Source organism: Oncorhynchus mykiss, chromosome 9 (genome assembly GCF_013265735.2).
Source record: "Oncorhynchus mykiss isolate Arlee chromosome 9, USDA_OmykA_1.1, whole genome shotgun sequence".
NCBI lineage: Eukaryota > Metazoa > Chordata > Actinopteri > Salmoniformes > Salmonidae > Oncorhynchus > Oncorhynchus mykiss.
Window position 1 is genome coordinate 56,639,673 of NC_048573.1, and position 21,365 is coordinate 56,661,037.

The following is a 21,365-nucleotide window of genomic DNA, read 5'->3' on the forward strand; positions in this document are numbered from 1 at the left end:
AAGTAAGAGTTACATAAGATGAGTTTCAAATGTCCTCATTTATTTTTGTCACTGTTTTTCAGTGAGACCATGCTTCACCGATAATAAGATGAAGAGTTTCATGGTGGTGAGAGCTGGAAATTCTGCCAGGATCCTCTTAAACTTTGAGGTAAGAGGGTAAGAGGTGAAACTGGTAATTGGCATATGCTTTAAGAGCATGTGCAATGCATGCTATCTTGATGTTTTAAATCCTGATTATGTTTTAATCAACTTGTTATTAACAGGCATCCCCATGGCCAGAAGTCATGTGGCTGAAGGACGATGTTCCTTTGCTGAAGCGGGTCAATATCTCCAACTCTGAATCGTCATCTCAACTTCTGATCACTTCCTCTGAGCGCTCTGATTCAGGGATCTACACCATAGTGGTCAAAAATCTAGTGGGCCAGGAGAGCTTCAGCGTGGAGGTCAGGGTTACAGGTACAGTAACATACAGTAAAGCTCTCCTAGTGTGTTTCAGACTGAGAAGGGATTGGAACTTGCACAAGATGAAAAAGACAGCCAAGGCCCGCACTCACAAAGAAAGTATTTTAAATATCAGCAGTCACAATGAACATCGGCCATAAGTGAATCAACAACAATTACCACCTAATGATAGAATGTCCTCGCGAAGTGTAACATCATACTGACTATCATCTCTGACTCTGGCTGTAGATGATCCCAAGCCTCCAGGACCAGTAGAACTTGAGGAGAACGTCCCAGGCACTGTGACTGTGATTTGGGAGCCATCCCCTGATGAGAAGCGTGACGACCACCTTCACTACTCTGTGTCTAAACGGGACTCCACCAAAGGCTCATGGAGCATGGTGGCCGACCGGCTCTTCAACAACAAGTTCACGGCTTGTAACATTATGCCTGGCAGGGAGTACCACTTCAGGGTCTACGCCAAGAATGACATGGGCATGTCTGCTCCGTCTGAGTCTCCCACTTGGGGAAGCGAGAGGAGGAAAGGTATTAGAAGCCAGGCAGAGAGAGATACTTTGCCATATAAATAAGTCATATAAATCAGCTTTTATGGATAGACAGGTACTAATAACAGTATAATCAATAGCAGTCATTAAGCTCAACATTTGACAAGTACTAATGTGCTATTATAACGGTTTATTACAAATGTATGAACAATCTATGAACCCTTTATAAAATGCTGCTATTTTAACTTAAGCATTACATGACATGTAAGATGAGCATTTTACCTTTCTGCCATGTTTCTTCTCTAGACACATTTGTGGTAAACATGCCAGCCTACAAAACGTGTGATTTGCGGACCGCTCCAGCCTTCCTTGTGCCACTGAGACAGCACACAGCACCCAAAGGCTACGAGTGCTATATGAGCTGTGCCATAAAGGGAAATCCCAAGCCTCGCGTCACTTGGTACCGCAACAACATCAGCCTCAACACTAACACCAACTACTTGATCACAAACATCTGTGGTGTCTGCTCCTTGCTGATACTCCGTGTGACCCCCAAAGACTGGGGCGAGTACAGCATCCAAATAGAAAGTTCCCTGGGGAGGGCCGAGTCCTCCACCAAACTCACAGTCAGAGGTGAGAACTCCACTGACCTGCTCTGATAAACATGTTTAGTGCCTCGGTGTGAGTTAGAATATTATTTAATGTAATTCAAATAGGGTAATATTGTTTCTCTCTCTCTCTTGCTCACAGAATGAAGAAACATTTTACAGTGCTTCAGTATGTAGAGGCGTTATTATGTATCAAGGTGGAAAATGTCAATTTTGTTATATGATTGAATTAAGTTATTTTCCAAAATGCATGACTGTACTGCTTGTAAGACATGCACTGTGTTTGTTAAGGCTAGTAAGTAAAAATGACAAGAGTGATCGTTTTTGATCATTATGTTTGATGTGGATATTTCACAACCTAAAAGGACCCGAATCGAGATGACATTGACCCATCCTGGGAGTTGGGGTTTCCTAGACTTAAATTAATTCTGATCCTAAATCACTTTATTACCAAAACCCTCTCCAATTTTGTTGCAATGTTAAACATACTAATTTCATGCTGAATAATGTTGACATTCCGAATAAAAACATACTAGAAAGTGACCGAAAGTGTACACACACACACACACATACAGAAAGTGTTGTGTAAAGCCTGTGGAAGGGATGGCAATAGACATGAATGCAGTGGACAGTTTACTGTAGGTCCCATGAAATACTAAATATGACCACAGAAAATAACTGAGCTGTGCTGTCAATTATTTTGAGAACTCAACTATGTCACTTGTAACATGCAATGCAAATAAAGGGTTTGGCAAAGTTGTTGTAATTGTGAAATGTTTTTTAAGGCTTTTTGAAAGACACAAAATGAAGATTTACAACACACATCCCCCCCACCTCTATAGAGCCTATTCATAATTTAGGCTACATACTGATAATTGTGTACGCAGTCACTAAGAAGCTACATGACATTGTCATGACGTTGGCCTGAGGGTAGGTTTATGAAGTTCATAAATACCTCTTACCCCCCTTTTTCCTCTCTACCCTACTGATGTTACATTTGCAAACCCCTTTGGTTAACATAGAGATTCTGGGAACATCAGAAGGTGGGGGGAAATTAACTATATTCTGGTAATCCGACCAATTGAGCATATGCAGTGGTACTTTGTCATCTGAGACATTCTCATCAATGATAAGATGACATAAACTCTACAGTGGAAAGTCTACACATCAGAGTTATCGGATTCACATGGAATTGTTGTTCAATTTAAATGTTTGAATATGAAATTATTCGTGATGGGATGAAATGTGATTTTAGCTTCTAAAATGTGAGATTTGGGATTTCATAAGGTTAGGGCTATGCTCAATCAGTGGCCCGCCCCTGTGAAGGGACATGGGCTATAACACTTTTCAAACACGCCCTCCTCTCCCTTCCTATGTAAAGCCTTGACGGCAATGTAACCTCCTGTTCCGAGGATGTGAGGACGACGGTCAGATAATAACTGCAGAACGAAGCCAACATCAGCATGAGCTTTGGTTGCGAATGGTATGAACTTTGAACACTTATTCACTTAAGAATTGATACCTGCTAGCTGTTGAGTTAGCAACAGCAGCTGCAAACGCAGGTTAGGAAGGAACAGACAGAGTATTCTGTCTACCACAAAACGATGTTACTACAACGTATCCAATTTACCAGCAGAGACATTATTCAAAGGACAAAGGACTCGGTTGGGCAACACAGCCTTCCATCTACCACCAACCTACCGAAGCGCAGCTCAGTAAATATTTAGTGCATTTTCCTTTTCCAAATGGGCGGTAATTTAGAATGCATAAGATAATCTATTTACGATAGCACAGCTTCTCCCTGTGTCCCTCAGTCTTCCCGCTCGTTCACTCAAACCCAGTCCCTTTTCTTTTGTGTAACCAGCTGTCATATCTGTTCCACCAGCTAGGGACGTTTTCCTTTATGACGTAATTTGTAATCAAGTTATGATTAATTATGTGTTTGTGTAATTCTGTGTGATTAGTTAGGTATTTAGTAAATAAATAATTAAACCCAATTTTGTATTGCTGATTCAACTTGTTAGCCAGGGTTGGTGAAGATAACCAAGAATTTACAACTTTCAGATGAGACTGAATTAAGGTGACGATTAATATTGACTGCTATTGATGTAAAATATTACTAGGTCTTTAAGAGTTTATTCGGAAGATAACAGCTCTATAAATATTATTTTGTGGTGCCCCGACTCTCTAGTGAGTTACATTTACATGATTAGCTCAATCAGGTAATATTGATTACGGAGAAATTATTTTATAGAATAGCATGTCATATCACTTAATCTGGCATAGCCAAAGACACGACAACATGGTGGTGCCGAACTAAGGCATGCATAGAAAATTATATACAGTGCATTCGGAAAGTATTCATATACCCCTTAACTTTTTCCACATTTTGTTAGGTTACAGCCTTATTCTAAACTTGATTAAATTGTTTTTTCCGCCTGATCGGTTTCACCTGTCTTTGTGCTTGTCTCCACCCCCTCCAGGTATCACCCATCTTCCCCATTATCCTCTGAGCATTTATACCTGTGTTCTCTGTTTGTCTGATGCCAGTTCGTCTCATCTTGTCAGGTCTTACCAGCATTCTTTCCCGTTTTCCTGTTTCTCAAGTGTTTGTTTCCTAGTTTTCCCAGTTCTGACCTTTCTGCCTGCCCTGACCCCGAGCCTGCCTTCCGTCCTGTACCTGTCTGAATCTGACCTGATTACGAACCTCTGCCTGTCCTCAACCTGCCCTTTGCCCTGTGTTATAATAAAATATTGAGAACTGTACTATCCGCCTTCTGTGTCTGCATTTGGGTCATATCCTGAGTCGTGATACTCATCAATCTACACACAATACCCCATAATTGAAAAGCAAAAACTGTTTTTTAGACATTTTTGAAAACATATTAAACATAAAAACAGTCATATCAAATGTACATAAGTATTCAGACCCTTTACTCAGTACTTTGTTGAAGCGCCTTTGGCTGCGATTACAGCCTCGAGTTTTCTTGGGTATGACGCTACAAAATTGGCACACCTGTATTTGGGGAGTTTCTCTCATTCTTCTCTGCAGATCCTCTCAAGCTCTGTCAGGTTGGATGGGAACGTCGCTGCACAGCTATTTTCAGGTATCCCCAGAGATGTTTGATCAGGTTCAAGTCCGGGCACTGGTTGGGCCACTTAAGGATCTTCAGAGACTTGTCCCGAATCCACTCCTGCGTTGTCTGGGCTGTGTGCTTAGGGTTGTTGTCCTGTTAGAAGGTGAACCTTGGCCTCAGTCTGAGGTCCTGAGCACTCAGGAGCAGGTTTTCATCAAGGATTTCTCTGTACTTTGCTCCGTTCATCTTTCCCTCGATCCTGACTAGTCTCCCAGTCCCTGCCGCTGAAAAACATCCCCACAGCATGATGCTGCCACCACTGTGCTTCAACGTAGAGATGGTGCCAGGTTTTCTCCAGACGCGGCACTTGGCATTCAGGCCAAAGAGTTCAATCTTGGTTTCATCAGAACAGAGAATCTTGTTTCTCATGGTCTTAGAGTCCTTTAGGTGCTTTTTTTGCAAACTCCAAGTGGGCTGTCATGTGCCTTTTACTGAGGAGTGGCTTCCGTCTGGTCATGCTACCATAAAGACCTGATTGGTGGAGTTCTGCAGAGATTATTGTTCTTCTGGAAGGTTCTTCCATCTCCACAGAGGAACTCTGAAGCTCGGTCAGACCATCGGGGTGTTGGTCAACTCCCTGACCAAAGCCCTTCTCTCCCAATTGCTCAGTTTGGCCGGGCGTCCAGCTCTAGGAAGAGTCTTGGTGGTTCCAAACTTCTTCCATTTAAGAATGACGGAGGCCACTGTTCTTGGAGACCTTCACTGCTGCAGAAATGTTTTTGTACCCTTCCCCAGATCAGACAATTCCTTCGACCTCATGGCTTGGTTTTTATTCTGACATCCACTGTCAACTGTGGGACCTTATATAGACAGGTGTGTGCCTTTCCAAATAATGTCCAATCAATTGAATTTACCACAGGTGGACTCCAATCAAGTTGTAGAAACATCTCAAAGATGATCAATGGAGACAGGATGCACCTGAGCTCAATTTCGAGTCTCATAGCAAAGGGTCTGAATACTTATGTAAATAAGGTATTTCAGTTTTTTATTTGTAATACATTTGATTTGTAATAACATTTCTAAAAACCTGTTTTCACTTTGTCAGTATGGGGTATTATGTGTAGATTGATGAGGGAAAAAATGAATTTATTTTAGAACAAGGCTGTGACTTAACCAAAATGTGGAAAAAGTCAAGATGTCTGAATACCTTCCGAGTGCACTGTACATCATTACCACAAGTTTGGACTTTGTATTATTCAGTCCCTTCAGGATTCTGCTATCAAAATGTTTTAGTTGCAAAATCAACAATTCCCCACATATTATGCAAGCAAGGACTTGCAAATTTGACCAATCACTGTACTATTTCGGCATTAAACAGTCAATTCGTAGCAACATTTTCTCACAAAACTGACCCAACGCCGCATTACAAAAAGAGGGCTGGCAATTTAAACCAATCAACGCACATGTACAGCATAATATAGTTAAATGAAGCCAGAAGTCAACAAACTTTTTCTCTCGTCACTGCATTTCGCATTTTGCGACTAATTTGAACACAATAATCGTGGAATCGTGGAGGGACTGAATAGGTAAGACTGAGCAGCACACGTTACAGGGAGACGAGCCACTCTCCGGCACTAAACGCCTCTCGCGCACTCTTCTCTTTCTGGGTCGGGGTACCACACGCTTCTTTATTTTCTTATTTGCAGCCCAAACCACCCCTTCACTAAGAACTCTCTCCTTTTGCTACTTTGTTTACTGGTATTGAATGAGGACCAATTTACGCGTTGTAATATAAATTAATTAATACAAGAAAGACGTGTCTGGAGAAGTCACCGCAGCACCGGAGCAAACATCCATCTTTCCACCACCGCTCCTTCACCACCTCTGGCCATTATACTGTTGGAACTACTACGCTACTGTGTTAAAATGACTGCAAAGCACCGAGGGAAAAAGAACAAACACAACCACGAAGACTTTAACCATTTGATTCATGAATCTTCAGAACCGGAGGCGCGAGGTGGAAACCAGAATGTGCTATTGTTAATTTCATTCCTTATGATTGTGATCGGAGGTGCCACCGGGACATGGTTCTGTTTCCAGCAGCACCAAAGTATAACCTACTTAGCAGACAACTTCATGGGCATGCAGATGAAGATGGTGACGCTTCAGTCCTTCCAGGAAGAAATTCGACAGACAAATGAAAAGGTAAATAGTTAACCATGCGTAATAAGACCATGGGCAAAAATAATAGGCGCATTACAAAGGCTCTGAAGTTTCCATGCGTCAGCAAATTGTAAAAATAACATTCTGTGCAACGTTTTTTGTGATCAAAATCCTTCTGTGTTTAGACCCATTGCAATACTATTCCGACCGTCCTAATTTATTTTGCATTCACTACTATGGAAAGCTCTAGCAGTCGGTATGTATATGCCTTCCTATAGCCTGCCTGCAGTTTTCAGCAAAATTTCAGGATAGGATATGATAGTTCTGAACTGATGTAGTACTGCCAAGACACTGAACCGAAGTGAGTCGCAAATTATTCTATTTCTAACCCCCGTCAAGGTGCGCAACCTGGTCTCAGAGCATATCGTTTTATTCTGTACGTAAATCAGCCACACCATTTAGTATGATATGTTAAGTTTGTAATGGTTACATAACACAGATAGTTACTTATGGCAAAAAAAATATATGAGGGTGGTTGGTTGTACGTATAACACTTATAACACGAACGTCTAGCAACCCAAAGCTTGTGAGTTCAAATAACTTTAGCATTGTAGCTAATTAGCAACTTTTCAACTACTTCTTACTTTTTAGCTACTTTGCAACGACCTAGCATGTTAGCTAACCCTTCCCCCAACTCTAACCTTAACCATTTTATCTAACCCTTTTCCTAACCTTAACCATTTACCCTAACTCCTAAACTTAACCCTAACCTTGAACCCTTAGCTAATGTTAGCCAACTAGCCACCTAGCTACAATTCATAACATATATGTTCTGCAAATTCGAAACATGTACGTTTTGCGAATTCATAACATATGATACTAATTGTAATTCGTAACATATTATAGGAAAATGGTGGTGGACATCCACAAATTAATACATACTGTACCATATGAAATGTAACATCATACTAAATGGAGTGTCGCAGTTTTATGTACAGAATAAGACGAAATGCTCTGAGACTAGGTTGAGGTGCTCATCATGCAGCTGTTGCCATTTGTAATGGGGATTAAATTTGACCTACAATGTGGGAACACTGACTGCACCAATAGTTTGTTAGGGTACATAACATAAGCCACTGAATGTCCCTAGAATATAGACATATTTCAATAAAAGATGAACTGTATAAGCGTTTTGAAATAAACACATTCTACTTCCAATTCGACTCCAGTCTTACAGCAGTTGACCCTGCTTGAAACCATGCTTCACATAGTCATGGTACGGATTTCAGTGTGCACTGTGCAGTGGCTCAAATAAAGAAGCCAGTTGTCTATATGGGGATAAATATAGCCTGCTACAACACTCGATATTGACCTTACTTCTTGTGGTGAGTCCCTGTAACATGCACTCCTATTAGTTTTCCAGCTTCATTGCACTGGCTGGTCTTTTATCATACATAGAAACATGTTCTAGAGATTATACCGATTCAGACGTGGCCACCCGGGTGAGTGTTTCCAAAACAATAAGTGCAGAGGGGAATTTGTAGACAAATTGAACACGTTTATGGGCTCAATTTACTTCCCAATTAGGATGAGGAGGTATATGCACTAGTATCTGCACATGCTTAATGCATGTTCTAAGTTACTTTGGAACATGTGTTATGCATACCAAAATACCCTGCGTCAATGAGAAGTCATTATGTAGTATTAAACCATGGCCCCACATACAGGTATTACAGGTACTTCATACACACTGTTGAGAGATAGGAAACCAGCATTCACAAGTTTGTTGAAGTTCTTTTACAAGGCAAAAAGTTGGCTGTCAACACCTGGTTGCAGGGCTAAATACAGGCATGTGATTTTCCACATAAAAATCCTTAACATGTTAACATGTTTGCACATTGACCTCACCATACACACACTATGCCACAATTTCACCTTGTGGGTCACAGCAAATATAAAAAGTGAGTAACCTATGTAGCTGTTACACCCATGAGGGAAGGTTTGTTTGCCCCCAGTTCAGGAAATTCTGCAACACTTGAGGGGCCAGAGTCAGAGACTTTCTGCATGCAGAGTAAGGTGAACCCCTATTGCTGAGAGGCAGGAATTCAGAAGAAGTAAGCTTTTGGTGAACTAACACTCGTACTTCACTCTTTTCCCCCTTACTAACTCTGACTTTTATGATAGCTACTTTATTGAGTAAAAATGTATTTACTATGACTGTGATATGTGGTCGTCTATCTTAAGATGAATGCATTAACTGTAAATTGCTCTGGATAAGTGCATCTGCTAAATTACTAATGTGTAAAATGTAAATGCTTGAGCTAGTATCCTATGAATAGTGTCAGTATTGCTAGAAAGCAGCCACAGTGTTCTGTCCTCATACTGTGGGGAGAGTCATTAAAGTGGTATTCCCCCGGCACAGGAAGGGAGGCCATCCTTAACTTATAAGATCACAGGTTAGCCTTCACACAGTGGGACTTCGTCACTGATGGGACCAGGATGTGGATTCACTTAACTGCTGACAGGATTAAATTGGCCTACTTAAATCATAGGATTATTCTACAGGTCAACCTGGTCAATATCTTGTTCTCATTTCTTTACACCCACTTACTGTAACTGTCTCAACCAATAGATCGTTTTCTGTCAGGATGGATAGCATGAGAGGTAAAATACTTGATAAAGATTGCTCACTTACTTGCTGTTGACTGCACTATGCGCTGACTCTGAGCTATTTCTGTTTTATGTCCTTGCAGCAGCACAGTACCAGTGACTTCGAGCTTCGCCTCAACACCCTGGAAGAGTCTTACACGCTGGCCCAGAAGCAAGTAGTCATGGCCCTGGCCATGGCTGAGCAGCTAAAGACCTTAGACCTGCCCGCCCAGGTCCTCTCCCTCCACACAGAGATGAACGCCCAGCTGGCTGAGATACAGCAGGCCACTGTGTCCACGGAGCAGCTGACTCAGCTGCAGGCCATGCTGAAGGGGAAGAGTGAGGAGTTTGAGGCTGTCCGGCTGCAGGTGGAGGGCCTGGCGGGTTTGAGCACAGAGCTGGCCCAGAGCGTGGAGGGCCTGACAGGGAGCCTGGCCGAGAGGGCAGGGCTGCTGGGCACCCTGAGTGCCACCATGGAGGGCCAGGCATCAGACCTCCTGGGGGTGAAGGAACAGCTGTCTGCCAACAAGGCTCAACTGGAGGCCAGTACAGCGGAGATCACAAGTGTCAGGTATGTAGTGTATTGGGAATTGGAAAGAGGTTTGAAATGTTTGGTGTTGTTGTATCTTCCATTGTATTGGTTGGTTTCACTGTGTATGCATACTTGTGTTTCAGAGAACTGATTGAGACTGTGCAGTCTCAGAGTGCCCAGCAGGCCAGAGAGGGGCAACAAAGTCTGCAGGAGCAGAACTCAGTGGCTCACAGTCTGCACTCTGAGCTCCACGCTCAGATGGAGGTTGTGCAGAAACAGGTCGCCCGGGTAACGACTACAGGAAGTCTCACACATGCCAGGGTGTAGAATATTGTGGTAGAAGGGTGACTGGGTCACCCTCAAATATACTTCCGTTTATGAATTGTCTTATATAGTGGTACGTTAGGACTGGTCACAGGTTATTTAAGCAGTAAGGCCCGAGGAGGTGTGGTATATGGCCAATATACCACGACTAAGGGCTGTTCTTACGCACGATGCAACGCGGAGTGCCTGGATACTGGCCATATACCACAAACTCCCCGAGATGCCTTATTGCTATTATAAACTGGTTACCAACATAATTAGAGCAGTAAAAATAAATGTTTTGTCATACCTGTGGTATACGGTCTGATATACCACAGCTGTCAGCCAATCAACATTCAGAGCTTGAACCACCCAGTTTATAATGCCTTTTACAGTTTCTCATCTAAGCATTAGTGTTCCTAACGTGTATTTGTACAGAGGTGTATTTTGTACAGAGGAGCATGCACATTCTCGTAACTATTTTTGCCTAGTATGTGCCCATGGGGAACTTTTATGAGATTGCTGCTAACCCATTAGTGTGTAGAGGCTAATTGCCTGCTGTGGATTCTCTGATGAATTCTGGGTAAATGTTGTATTCCCATTCATATACTGTAATGTAGGCCAAATAAATGACATCAATGTGATTACAAAGTAACCATAGGCCCTGTACTTCCCCTAAGTACTAACTATAATTATGTCTGTTTCAGCTGGAAGGAGGGGGTCAAGCAGATGAGCCCTCAGAGGAGGTGGAGGAAGAGGCTGCTTCTGCGGAAGAGGAGCAGGCTGCTCCTGCTGAGGATGTGGGAGAGAAGGAGGCGGCTCACTTAGATGGGAAGTCTGTTGTACAGGAGTATTCGGCTGTCACAGAGGAACAGACTGCTTCTGCAGAGGAGGAGGGGGTGGAGGAGGAGCAGGAGGACTTGGCAGAGGCAGCACCAGAGGAGGTGGTGGAGGAGGTGCAGGCAGTAGAGAATGTAGAAGAGCAGGCGGAAGAAGAGGATTCTGAAGCAGAAGATGAGCAAGAGGAGGAGCAGGCCGTGGAGGAAGAGGAGGAACAACTGGAAGAAGATGAGGCCTCTAGTGAGGAGGAATGTAAGTCTGTCTTAAAATCTATTTCAAACTAGAGTACAAACCTCCAGTTACTGCAAGGTGCAGGGTACAAATTAAGAAATAAAGATGGATCCCTGCACACCTGGTCAGCTCTAAGGCCTTTAGTGAAGAGTATTGCCATTGACCTGTCTAATAATTGTAATGTTAACTGTAATGTTATTCTATATTACAGTGTGAATGTAAGCTGCAATGACAGCCACCACTCTCACAGAGGATAATGGACACGTTCAGTCTGCATCGTGACAAATGGGAAGGCATTGCTGATGTTGAGGTGCAATAAACATTTTGTTTGTCTCTCCAACGGAAATGGCTGGTCAATAGAATCCACACAACTCTCTGGAATTAGTATTGTTATCTCAATGAATGTGTGTTTGAGAAGGCTACCTGGTCAGGCAATGGTTAATAATATTCAGGACTCACCTGCCAATACCAACCTCAAGAAGACTTCATCTATTTTAACAACACAGCTGTATTTCTATAGATTATTTTCTGTACACCAAACTGTCACACTTTTTCTGCAAGCTCAGTTCTAGCCGTCAGAGTTCAATGTGACAGGGAGAAAAAGAAAAGCCAACAGAAAAAACACTCATTCACTCACACACTGTCACACACAATCAAACAAAGACAAAATGTGCCTGTCTTGTTGACATGAGAAGGGCTTTCCTTTTGTCATTGTCTGAAATGTGTCTTGGGATTTTGATTGGAATAAGGGATACGGAACTAAAGTTACTGAACGTAAGTTACTGTATCCTATTTGTTTACACTGTCAAAACCGCTTACTGCAGGAATAGCAAGGGCCATATCTATGAAATTCTCAAATGTTCATGCAGCTTCACTAAAGATTATATTAGTCTAGTAGTTGTATTTTTGTTTCACTTTTCTTTTGACTTTTGTCTGTACGCAAAGTGCACTGTTACGCAAAGTGCACTGTTACTGTCTCTCACAACGTACTGCTCATCTCAGATCTCTGTGATGCATCTTTAATCAAATAAACCCTGGTTCCTCCGTTATTTTTAAACTGAACTATGTCTCCATGTTTTTTAAATATTTTTTAATGATTGATTGAGTAGTATCTCATATGAACTGAAGTGAATGTGTTGGATACAGTCTTGTAATTATACAGTTGCAGAAAATGCCTTCATTCCAGGGACATGGAGTGAACATGTGGTGGCAGTGACACACTTATTATCTGTGTACAATCAACTCTGTAGCCTGTACTGCATCTGAGTCCCCTGTTGCGTTGACATTTTTACATTCCTATTCATTTACTGCTGTGAACGGTGGTCCCACTTAGTGCTACTTAGCAGCATATATACAGTGGGGCAAAAAAGTATTTAGTCTGCCACCGACTGTGCAAGTTCTCCAACTTAAAAGATGAGAGAGGCCTGTAATTGTCACGTTCTGACCATAGTTCTTTTGTGTTTTCCTTGTTTTAGTGTTGGTCAGGACGTGAGCTGGGTGGGCATTCTATGTTGTGTGTCTAGTTTGTCCGTTTCTATGTATGGCCTGATATGGTTCTCAATCAGAGGCAGGTGTTAGTCATTGTCTCTGATTGGGAACCATATTTAGGTAGCTTGTTTTGTGTTGGGGTTTGTGGGTGGTTGTTTCCTGTCTTTGTGTTCGCTGCACCAGATAGGACTGTTTTGGGTTTTGCCACGTTTGTTATTTTGTATTTGTGTAGTGTTCACGTTATCATCTTTTATTAAGCATGTTGAACACGAACTACGCTGCATTTTGGTCCTCCTCTCCTTCGACGGAAGAAAACCGTTACAGAACCACCCACCACAACAGGACCAAGCGGCGTGGTAACAAGCAGTTACAAGCACTATTTGGAGAAATGGACTTGGGAGGAGATCCTAGACGGGAAAGGACCCTGGGCACAGCCAGGAGAATATCGTCGCCCCAAAGAAGAGCTGGACGCAGCGAAGGCAGAGAGGCGCTGGTATGAGGAGACAGCACGGCGGCGCGGCTGGAAGCCCGAGAGTCAGCCCCAAAAATGTATTGGGGGCGCACACAGGAAGTGTGGCGAAGCCAGGTAGGAGACCTGCACCAACTTCCTGTGCTTACCGGAGGGCGAGAGAGACCGGGCAGGCACCGTGTTATGCTATGTAGCGCACGTTGTCCCCAGTGCGGGTGCATAGCCCGGTGCGGTACATACCAGTTCCTCGTATCGGCCGGGCTAGAGTGGGCATCGAGCCAGGTGCCATGAAGCCGGCTCTACGCATCTGGTCTCCAGTGCGTCTCCTTGGGCCGGCGTACATGGCACCAGCCTTACGCATGGTGTCCCCGGTTCGCCTGCACAGCCCAGTGCGGGCTATTCCACCTTGCCGCACTGGCAGGGCGACCGGGAGCATTCAACCAGGTAAGGTTGGGCAGACTCGGTGCTCAAGAGCTCCAGTGCGCCTGCACGGTCCGGTCTATCCAGTGCCACCTCCACGCACCAGCCCTCCGGTGGCAGCTCCCCGCACCAGGCTGTCTCTCCGTCTCAGCCCTACAGGTACTCCCACCTGTCCAGCGCTGTCAGAGCCTTCCTCCTCTCCAGCGCTGCCAGAGTCTCCCATCTGTCCAGAGCTGCTAGAGTCTCCCATCTGTCCAGAGCTGCTAGAGTCTCCCGTCTGTCCAGAGCTGCTAGAGTCTCCCGTCTGTCCAGAGCTGCTAGAGTCTCCCGTCTGTCCAGAGCTGCTGGAGTCTCCCGCCTGTTCAGAGCTGCTAGAGTCTCCCGTCTGTCCAGAGCTGCTAGAGTCTCCCGTCTGTCATGAGCCGCCAGTCTGCAAGGAGCCGCCAGTCTGCAAGGAGCCGCCAGAGCCGCCAGTCTGCAAGGAGCCGCCAGTCTGCAAGGAGCCTCCAAAGCCGCCAGTCCGCAAGGAGCCGCCAGGATCCGCCAGAGCCGCCATTCAGCCAGGATCCGCCAGAGCCGCCATTCAGCCAGGATCTGCCAGAGCCGCCATTCAGCCAGGATCTGCCAAAGCCGCCATTCAGCCAGAGTCTACCAGAGCCGCCATTCAGCCAGGATCTGCCAGAGCCGCCAATCAGCCAGGATCTGCCAGAGCCGCCAATCAGCCAGGATCTGCCAGAGCCGTCAGTCAGCCAGAAGCTGCCAGAGCCGTCAACCAGCCTGAGCTATCTCTCAGTCCTGGGCTATCTCTGTCCTGAGCTACCTCTCAGTCCTGAGCTACCCCTCAGTCCTGAGCTACCTCTCAGTCCTGAGCTACCCCTCGGTCCTGAGCTACCTCGGTTATGAGTTACCCCTCAATCCAGAGGCACTCCTCAGTCCATTGGGGCCCTTTGTTAGGGTTCCTAGGCCAAGGTCGGTGGCGAGGGTCGCCACTCAAAGGACGCTAAGGAGGTGGACAAAGACAATGGAGGAGTGGGGTCCACGTCCAGCGCCAGAGCCGCCACCGCGGACAGATGCCCACCCAGACCCTCCCCTATAGGTTTAGGTTGTGCGGTGGGAGTCCGCACTTTGGGGGGGTGGTACTGTCACGTTCTGACCATAGTTCTTTTGTGTTTTCCTTGTTTTAGTGTTGGTCAGGACTTGAGCTGGATGGGCATTCTATGTTGTGTGTCTAGTTTGTCCGTTTCTATGTATGGCCTGATATGGTTCTCAATCAGAGGCAGGTGTTAGTCATTGTCTCTGATTGGGAACCATATTTAGGTAGCTTGTTTTGTGTTGGGGTTTGTGGGTGGTTGTTTCCTGTCTTTGTGTTCTCTGCACCAGATAGGACTGTTTCGGGTTTTGCCACGTTTGTTATTTTGTATTTGTGTAGTGTTCACGTTATCATCTTTTATTAAGCATGTTGAACACGAACTACGCTGCATTTTGGTCCTTCGACGGAAGAAAACTGTTACAGTAATTTTCATCATAGGTACACTTCAACTATGACAGGCAAAATGAGAAGAAAAAAAATCCAGAAAATCTCATTGTAAGTATTTGGTCAATAACAAAAGTTTATCTCAATACTTTGTTATATACCCTTTGTTGGCAATGACAGAGGTCAAATGTTTTCTGTAAGTCTTCACAAGGTTCTCACACACTGTTGCTGGTATTTTGGTCCATTCCTCCATGCAGATCTCATCTAGAGCAGTGATGTTTTGGGGCTGTTGCTGGGCAACACGGACTTTCAACTCCCTCCAAAGATTTTCTATGGGGTTGAGATCTGGAGACTGGCTAGGCCACTCCAGGACCTTGAAATTCTTCTTACGAAGCCACTCCTTCGTTGCCCGGGCGGTGTGTTTGGGATCATTTTCATCCTGAAAGACCCAACCACGTTTCATCAATGCTCTGATGGAAGGAGGTTTTCACTCAAAATCTCACGATACATGGCCCCATTACACGGATCAGTCGTCCTGGTCCCTTTGCAGAAAAACAGCCCCAAAGCATGATGTTTCCACCCCCAGGTATGGTGTTCTTTGGATGCAACTCAGCATTCTTTGTCGGCCAAACACGACGAGTTGAGTTTTTACCAAAAAGTTATATTTTGGTTTCATCTGACCATATGACATTCTCCCAATCTTCTTCTGGATCATCCAAATGCTCTCTAGAAAACTTCAGACGGGCCTGGACATGTACTGGCTTAAGCAGGGGGACACGTCTGGCACTGCAGGATTTGAGTCCCTTTTCGGCGTAGTGTGTTACTGACGGTAGGCTTTGTTACTTTGGTCCCAGCTCTCTGCAGGTCATTCACTAGGTCCCCCCATGTGGTTCTGGGATTTTTGCTCACCGTTCTTGTGATCATTTTGACCCCACGGGGTGAGATCTTGGGTGGAGCCCCAGATCGAGGGAGATTATCAGTGGTCTTGTATGTATGTCTTCCATTTCCTAATAATTACTCCCACAGTTGATTTCTTCAAACCAAGCTGCTTACCTATTGCAGATTCAGTCTTCCCAGCCTGGTGCAGGTCTACAAATTTGTTTCTGGTGTCCTTTGACAGCTCTTTGGTCTTGGCCATAGTGGAGTTTGGAGTGTGACTGTTTGAGGTTGTGGACAGGTGTCTTTTATACTGATAACAAGTTCAAACAAGTGCCATTAATACAGGTAACGAGTGGAGGACAGAGGAGCCTCTTAAAGGTCTGTGAGAGCCAGGAACCTTGCTTGTTTGTAGGTGACCAAATATTTATTTTCCACCATAATTTGCAAATAAATTCATTAAAAATCCTACAATGTGATTTTCTGGATTTTCTTTTCTCATTTTGTCTGTCATAGTTGAAGTGTACCTATGATGGAATGTACAGGCCTCTCATTTTTTTTAGTGGGAGAACTTGCACAATTGGTGGCTGACTAAATATTTTTTTGCCCCACTGTACAGTGGGGAGAACAAGTATTTGATACACTGCCGATTTTGCAGGTTTTCCCTACAATCAAAGCATGTAGAGGTGTGTAATTTTTATCATAGGTACACTTTAACTGTGAGAGACAGAATCTAAAACAAAAATCCAGAAAATCACATTCTATTATTTTTAAGTAATTCATTTGCATTTTATTGCATGACATAAGTATTTGATCACCTACCAACCAGTAAGAATTCCGGCTCTCGCAGACCTGTTAGTTTTTCTTTAAGAAGCCCTCCTGTTCTCCACTCATTACCTGTATTAACTGCACCTGTTTGAACTCGTTACCTGTATAAAAGACACCTGTCCACACACTCAGACTCCAACCTCTCCACAATGGCCAAGACCAGAGAGCTGTGTAAGGACATCAGGGATTAAATTGTAGACCTGCACGAGGCTGGGATGGGCTACAGGACAATAGGCAAGCAGCTTGGTGAGAAGGCAACAACTGTTGGCGCGATTATTAGAAAATGGATGAAGTTCAAGATGACGGTCAATCAACCTCAGTCTGGGGCTCCATGCAAGATCTCACCTCGTGGGGCATCAATGATCATGAGGAAGGTGAGGGATCCGCCCAGAACTACACGTCAGGACCTGGTCAATGACCTGAAGAGAGCTGGGACCACAGTCTCAAAGAAAACCATTAGTAACACACTACGCCGTCATGGATTAAAATCCTGCGGCGCACGCAAGGTCCCCCTGCCAGCGCATGTCCAGGCCCGTCTGAAGTTTGCCAATGACCATCTGGATGATCCAGGGGAGGAATGGGAGAAGGTCATGTGGTCTGATGAGACAAAAATAGAGCTTTTTGGTCTAAACTCCACTTGGCGTGTTTGGAGGAAGAAGAAGGATGAGTACAACCCCAAGAACACCGTCCCAACCATGAAGCATGGAGGTGGAAACATCATTCTTTGGGATGATTTTCTGCAAAGGGGTCAGGACGACTGCACCGTATTGAGGGGAGGATGGATGGGGCAATGTATCACAAGATCTTGGCCAGCAACCTCCTTCCCACAGTAAGAGAATTGGAGATGGGTCGTGACTGGGTCTTCCAGCCGAAACACACAGCCAGGGCAACTAAGGAGTGGCTCCGTAAGAAGCATCTCAAGGTCCTGGAGTGACCTAGCCAGTCTCCAGACCTGAACCCAATAGAACATCTTTGGAGGGAGCTGAAAGTCCGTATTGCCCAGCAATAGCCCCGAAACCTGAAGGATCTGGAGAAGGTCTGTATGGAGGAGTGGGCCAAAATCCCTGCTGCAGTGCGTGCAAACCTGGTCAAGAACTACAGGAAATGTATGATCTCTGTGTAAGGGATTTCTTCCATTGACGGAGAGGCGGACCAAAGCGCAGCGTGGTTATTTTGACTCATGTTTTAATAAATCACTTCACATGAACAAACTAACAAACTAACAAAAACAAGAAACGTGAAAACCCAAAACAGCCCTATCTGGTGCAAAACACAGAGACAGGAACAATCACCCACAAACACACAGTGAAACCCAGGCTACCTAAGTATGATTCTCAATCAGAGACAACTAATGACACCTGCCTCTGATTGAGAACCATACTAGGCCGAAACATAGAAATACCCAAATCATAGAAAAACAAACAGACTGCCCACCCCAACTCACGCCCTGACCATACTAAATAATGACAAAACAAAAGGAAATAAAGGTCAGAACGTGACAGTAGTACCCCCCAAAGGTGCGGACTCCGGCCGCAAAACCTTGACCTATAGGGGAGGGTCTGGGTGGGCGTCGGTCCGCGGTGGCGGCTCTGGCGCGGGACGCGGACCCCACTTCACCATTGTCTTAGTCCGCCTTATTGTCCACCTCCGTGGCTTTCTCACCGTGGCCACCCTTCTCAATGACCCCACTGGACAGAGGGGCAGCTCGGGACAGAGGTGGGGCAGCTGCTCGGGACAGAGGGACGGCTGCTCGGGACAAAGGGGCGGCTGCTCGGGACAGAGGGGCGGCTGCTCTGGGCAGAGGGGCTCCGGCAGCGGCGCCGGACAGGTGGGAGGCTCCGGCAACGGCGCCGGACAGGCGGCCGGAGCGGCGCCGGACAGGCGGGAGGCTCCGGCAGCGGCGCCGGACAGGCGGGAGGCTCCGGCGTCGGACAGGCGCGAGGCTCCAGCAGCGGCGCCGGACAGACAGGACCACCTGCAGGGAGGAGACAGAGACAGCCTGGTGCATGGGGCTGCCACAGGAACCACCAGGCTGGGGAGACCTTCAGGAGGCTTGGTGTTAGGAGGCACCTGAAGGACCGGGCTGTGGGGGAGCACTGGAGCTCTGGTGCACAACCTTGGCACCACTTCCCCAGGCTGGACAACCACTTTAGCCCGGACCCTCCAGAGTGCAGGCACAGGTTGAACCGGGCTGTGGGTAAGCACGGGAGATCTAGTGCTTACTACACGCACCTCTCCCTTAGGCTCCATTCCCACATTCGCCCGGCACTAGCGGAGCGCAGGCAGAGGACGCACTGCACCCTCCCAGCGCCCCCGGAGACACAGCACGCAGAGCTGGCGCAGGATACCCTGGACCAAAACTGCGTACGGGCGACCAGACCCGCTGAGCAGGCACCATACGCCCTGGCTCGATGCCCGCGCTCGCATGACACTCCTGGGGGGGGGGGGGCTGTCCTATAGCGCACCGGGCTATGGACACGTACTGGCGACACCGTGCGCTTAACCGCATAACACGGTGCCTGACCAGTAACGCGCTGCTCATAATAAGCACGAGGAGTGAGCGCAGGTCTGCTACCTGGTTTAGCTCCACCCCTCGTGTGCCCCCCCCCCCAAAAAAAATTCGGGGCTGTCTCTCGTACCTGTCGCACTGCCGTGCTGCCTCATATCGCCGCCGCTCAGCTTTCGCTGCCTCCAGCTCTGCTTTGGGGCGGCGATATTCCCCAGCCTGTGCCCAGGGTCCCTCTCCGTTCAGTATCTCCTCCCATGTCCAGGAGTCCTGTGATACCGGCCGCTGTTGTTGCTGCTGCTGCTGCTGTCGTCGCTGTTTTTTACCACGCCGCTTGGTCCTTGGTTGGTGGGTGATTCTGTAAGGGATTTCTTCCATTGACGGAGAGGCGGACCAAAGCGCAGCGTGGTTATTTTGACTCATGTTTTAATAAATCACTTCACATGAACAAACTAACAAAAACAAGAAACGTGAAAACCCAAAACAGCCCTATCTGGTGCAAAACACAGAGACAGGAACAATCACCCACAAACACACAGTGAAACCCAGGCTACCTAAGTATGATTCTCAATCAGAGACAACTAATGACACCTGCCTCTGATTGAGAACCATACTAGGCCGAAACATAGAAATACCCAAATCATAGAAAAACAAACATAGACTGCCTACAACAAACTCACGCCCTGACCATACTAAATAACGACAAAACAAAGGAAATAAAGGTCAGAACGTGACACTCTGTAATTGCAAACAAAGGTTTCTGTACCAAATATTAAGTTCTGCTTTTCTGATGTATCAAATACTTATGTCATGCAATGAAATGCAAATGATTTACTTAAAAATCATAGAATGTGATTTTCTGGATTTTTGTTTTAGATTCTGTCTCTCACAGTTGAAGTGTACATATGATAAAATGTACAGACCTCTACATGCTTTGTAAGTAGGAAACACTGCCGATTCTGCAGGTTATCAAATACTTGTTCTCCCCACTGTATATTGTGGAAAAGTGAGTGTCTGTAATATGTTTTCCACATGTCAGTGCATGCCATGTAGTCCAAGGGCCACACACCAAAAATGTATAGTTCCATAATCTAGAAAATAGACCTGCTAAATCTCAGCAACACTATGAAGATAATTATATAAACATGAATACTGTGTGATTCAAAACTTGCAAATGTTTTTTCATTAATCAAAGAAATCCTGCATCTTGGGTAATTTGTAAATGTTCCGACGTTGCTATGTTTCACCTTGGTTAATTTTGTTGCACACTGGCACATATAACGTTGTGCGTTCACTTTCCTTGCATCAGCTAAAGCATCATCACTGATCCAGATGAACCTTGAAATGAGGAAATATGTTTTAACCATGAACAATGGTTTTCTCATTTAATATAAGACGTTTTGGCAGCTGTATTTAGCCTACAAGGGCCATCATTGCTCTTGCCTGCTAGCCAAACTAAAGACAGTACAACGTTTGCTAGCTAACCCAGCTCACACAAGATGGGACTATTAGTCCTTTTACATCGTTTGTCATCTGCATCCGACTTTAATGTGCCCAGCAGGCTATACATTTGTTACCCCCGGTGACCGGGTCATACATGATACATCCTTCGTTCAGGCTGCAAAGGCGTCATTTCATCCTTAATGGGATTTAATGGCCCACATGGAAAATATGTGTACTGTCTTAATAAAACCCAATTTTCCACCACCATGCTAGAGTGGCTAATGTTGCTTCCTGAATGAAGGATTTTTAATGTACTAGCCGGTCGCCGGGTTAGTGTATAGGCAGCTGGGTTAAAGTTGGACGCACAATATGACAAAAAATGTCAAAGGAATAATAGTGCCATCTGGCGCCGGTTAGGTTAAAAACAAGTGTGTAACAATTGTAACCAAGATGTAACATGGAAATGACCCAAAATGTGTTTTGATTTCAAAATCGTACCTTTTATTTATAA

General features: G+C 45.4%; 2 protein-coding genes and 1 long non-coding RNA gene across 13 annotated transcripts in view; 2 read left to right on the forward strand and 1 right to left on the reverse strand.

Moving 5' to 3' along the window:
* The window catches only part of LOC110532433 (immunoglobulin-like and fibronectin type III domain-containing protein 1), a 51,293-nt gene extending 48,982 nt beyond the window's left edge, over nucleotides 1-2,311 (forward strand). For all 8 annotated transcript variants that reach the window (XM_036988396.1, XM_036988398.1, XM_036988399.1 and 5 more), the window contains 5 exons: nucleotides 63-148; nucleotides 264-456; nucleotides 691-987; nucleotides 1,254-1,580; nucleotides 1,698-2,311. In XM_036988396.1, coding sequence (XP_036844291.1) covers nucleotides 63-148; nucleotides 264-456; nucleotides 691-987; nucleotides 1,254-1,580; nucleotides 1,698-1,702 — 908 coding nt within the window. In that variant the 3' untranslated portion in view covers nucleotides 1,703-2,311. The remainder of the gene's footprint in view (nucleotides 1-62; nucleotides 149-263; nucleotides 457-690; nucleotides 988-1,253; nucleotides 1,581-1,697) is intronic.
* On the reverse strand, nucleotides 551-1,364 carry LOC110532434. Its single transcript, XR_002474832.2, has 2 exons — nucleotides 1,230-1,364; nucleotides 551-963 (listed from the first exon to the last, which is right to left on the reverse strand). It is a non-coding gene; the product is annotated as an uncharacterized LOC110532434 (long non-coding RNA).
* A 3,796-nt stretch (nucleotides 2,312-6,107) lies between the features above and the next one.
* LOC110532435 (protein Ycf2) lies at nucleotides 6,108-12,412 on the forward strand. Of its 4 annotated transcripts, none has more exons than XM_021616328.2 (5): nucleotides 6,108-6,837; nucleotides 9,552-10,015; nucleotides 10,120-10,264; nucleotides 10,987-11,371; nucleotides 11,562-12,412. In XM_021616328.2, exons 1-5 carry the CDS (start codon nucleotides 6,559-6,561, stop codon nucleotides 11,564-11,566), a joined length of 1,278 nt encoding a protein of 425 aa, XP_021472003.1. In that variant the 5' UTR covers nucleotides 6,108-6,558; the 3' UTR covers nucleotides 11,567-12,412. The 4 variants fall into 4 exon arrangements, with proteins under 4 accessions (XP_021472003.1, XP_021472004.1, XP_021472002.1 ...); XM_021616329.2 differs by having other exon boundaries at nucleotides 6,110-6,837; nucleotides 9,549-10,015; nucleotides 10,120-10,255; XM_021616327.2 differs by having other exon boundaries at nucleotides 6,112-6,837; nucleotides 9,549-10,015.
* The last annotated feature ends 8,953 nt before the right edge of the window (nucleotides 12,413-21,365 follow it).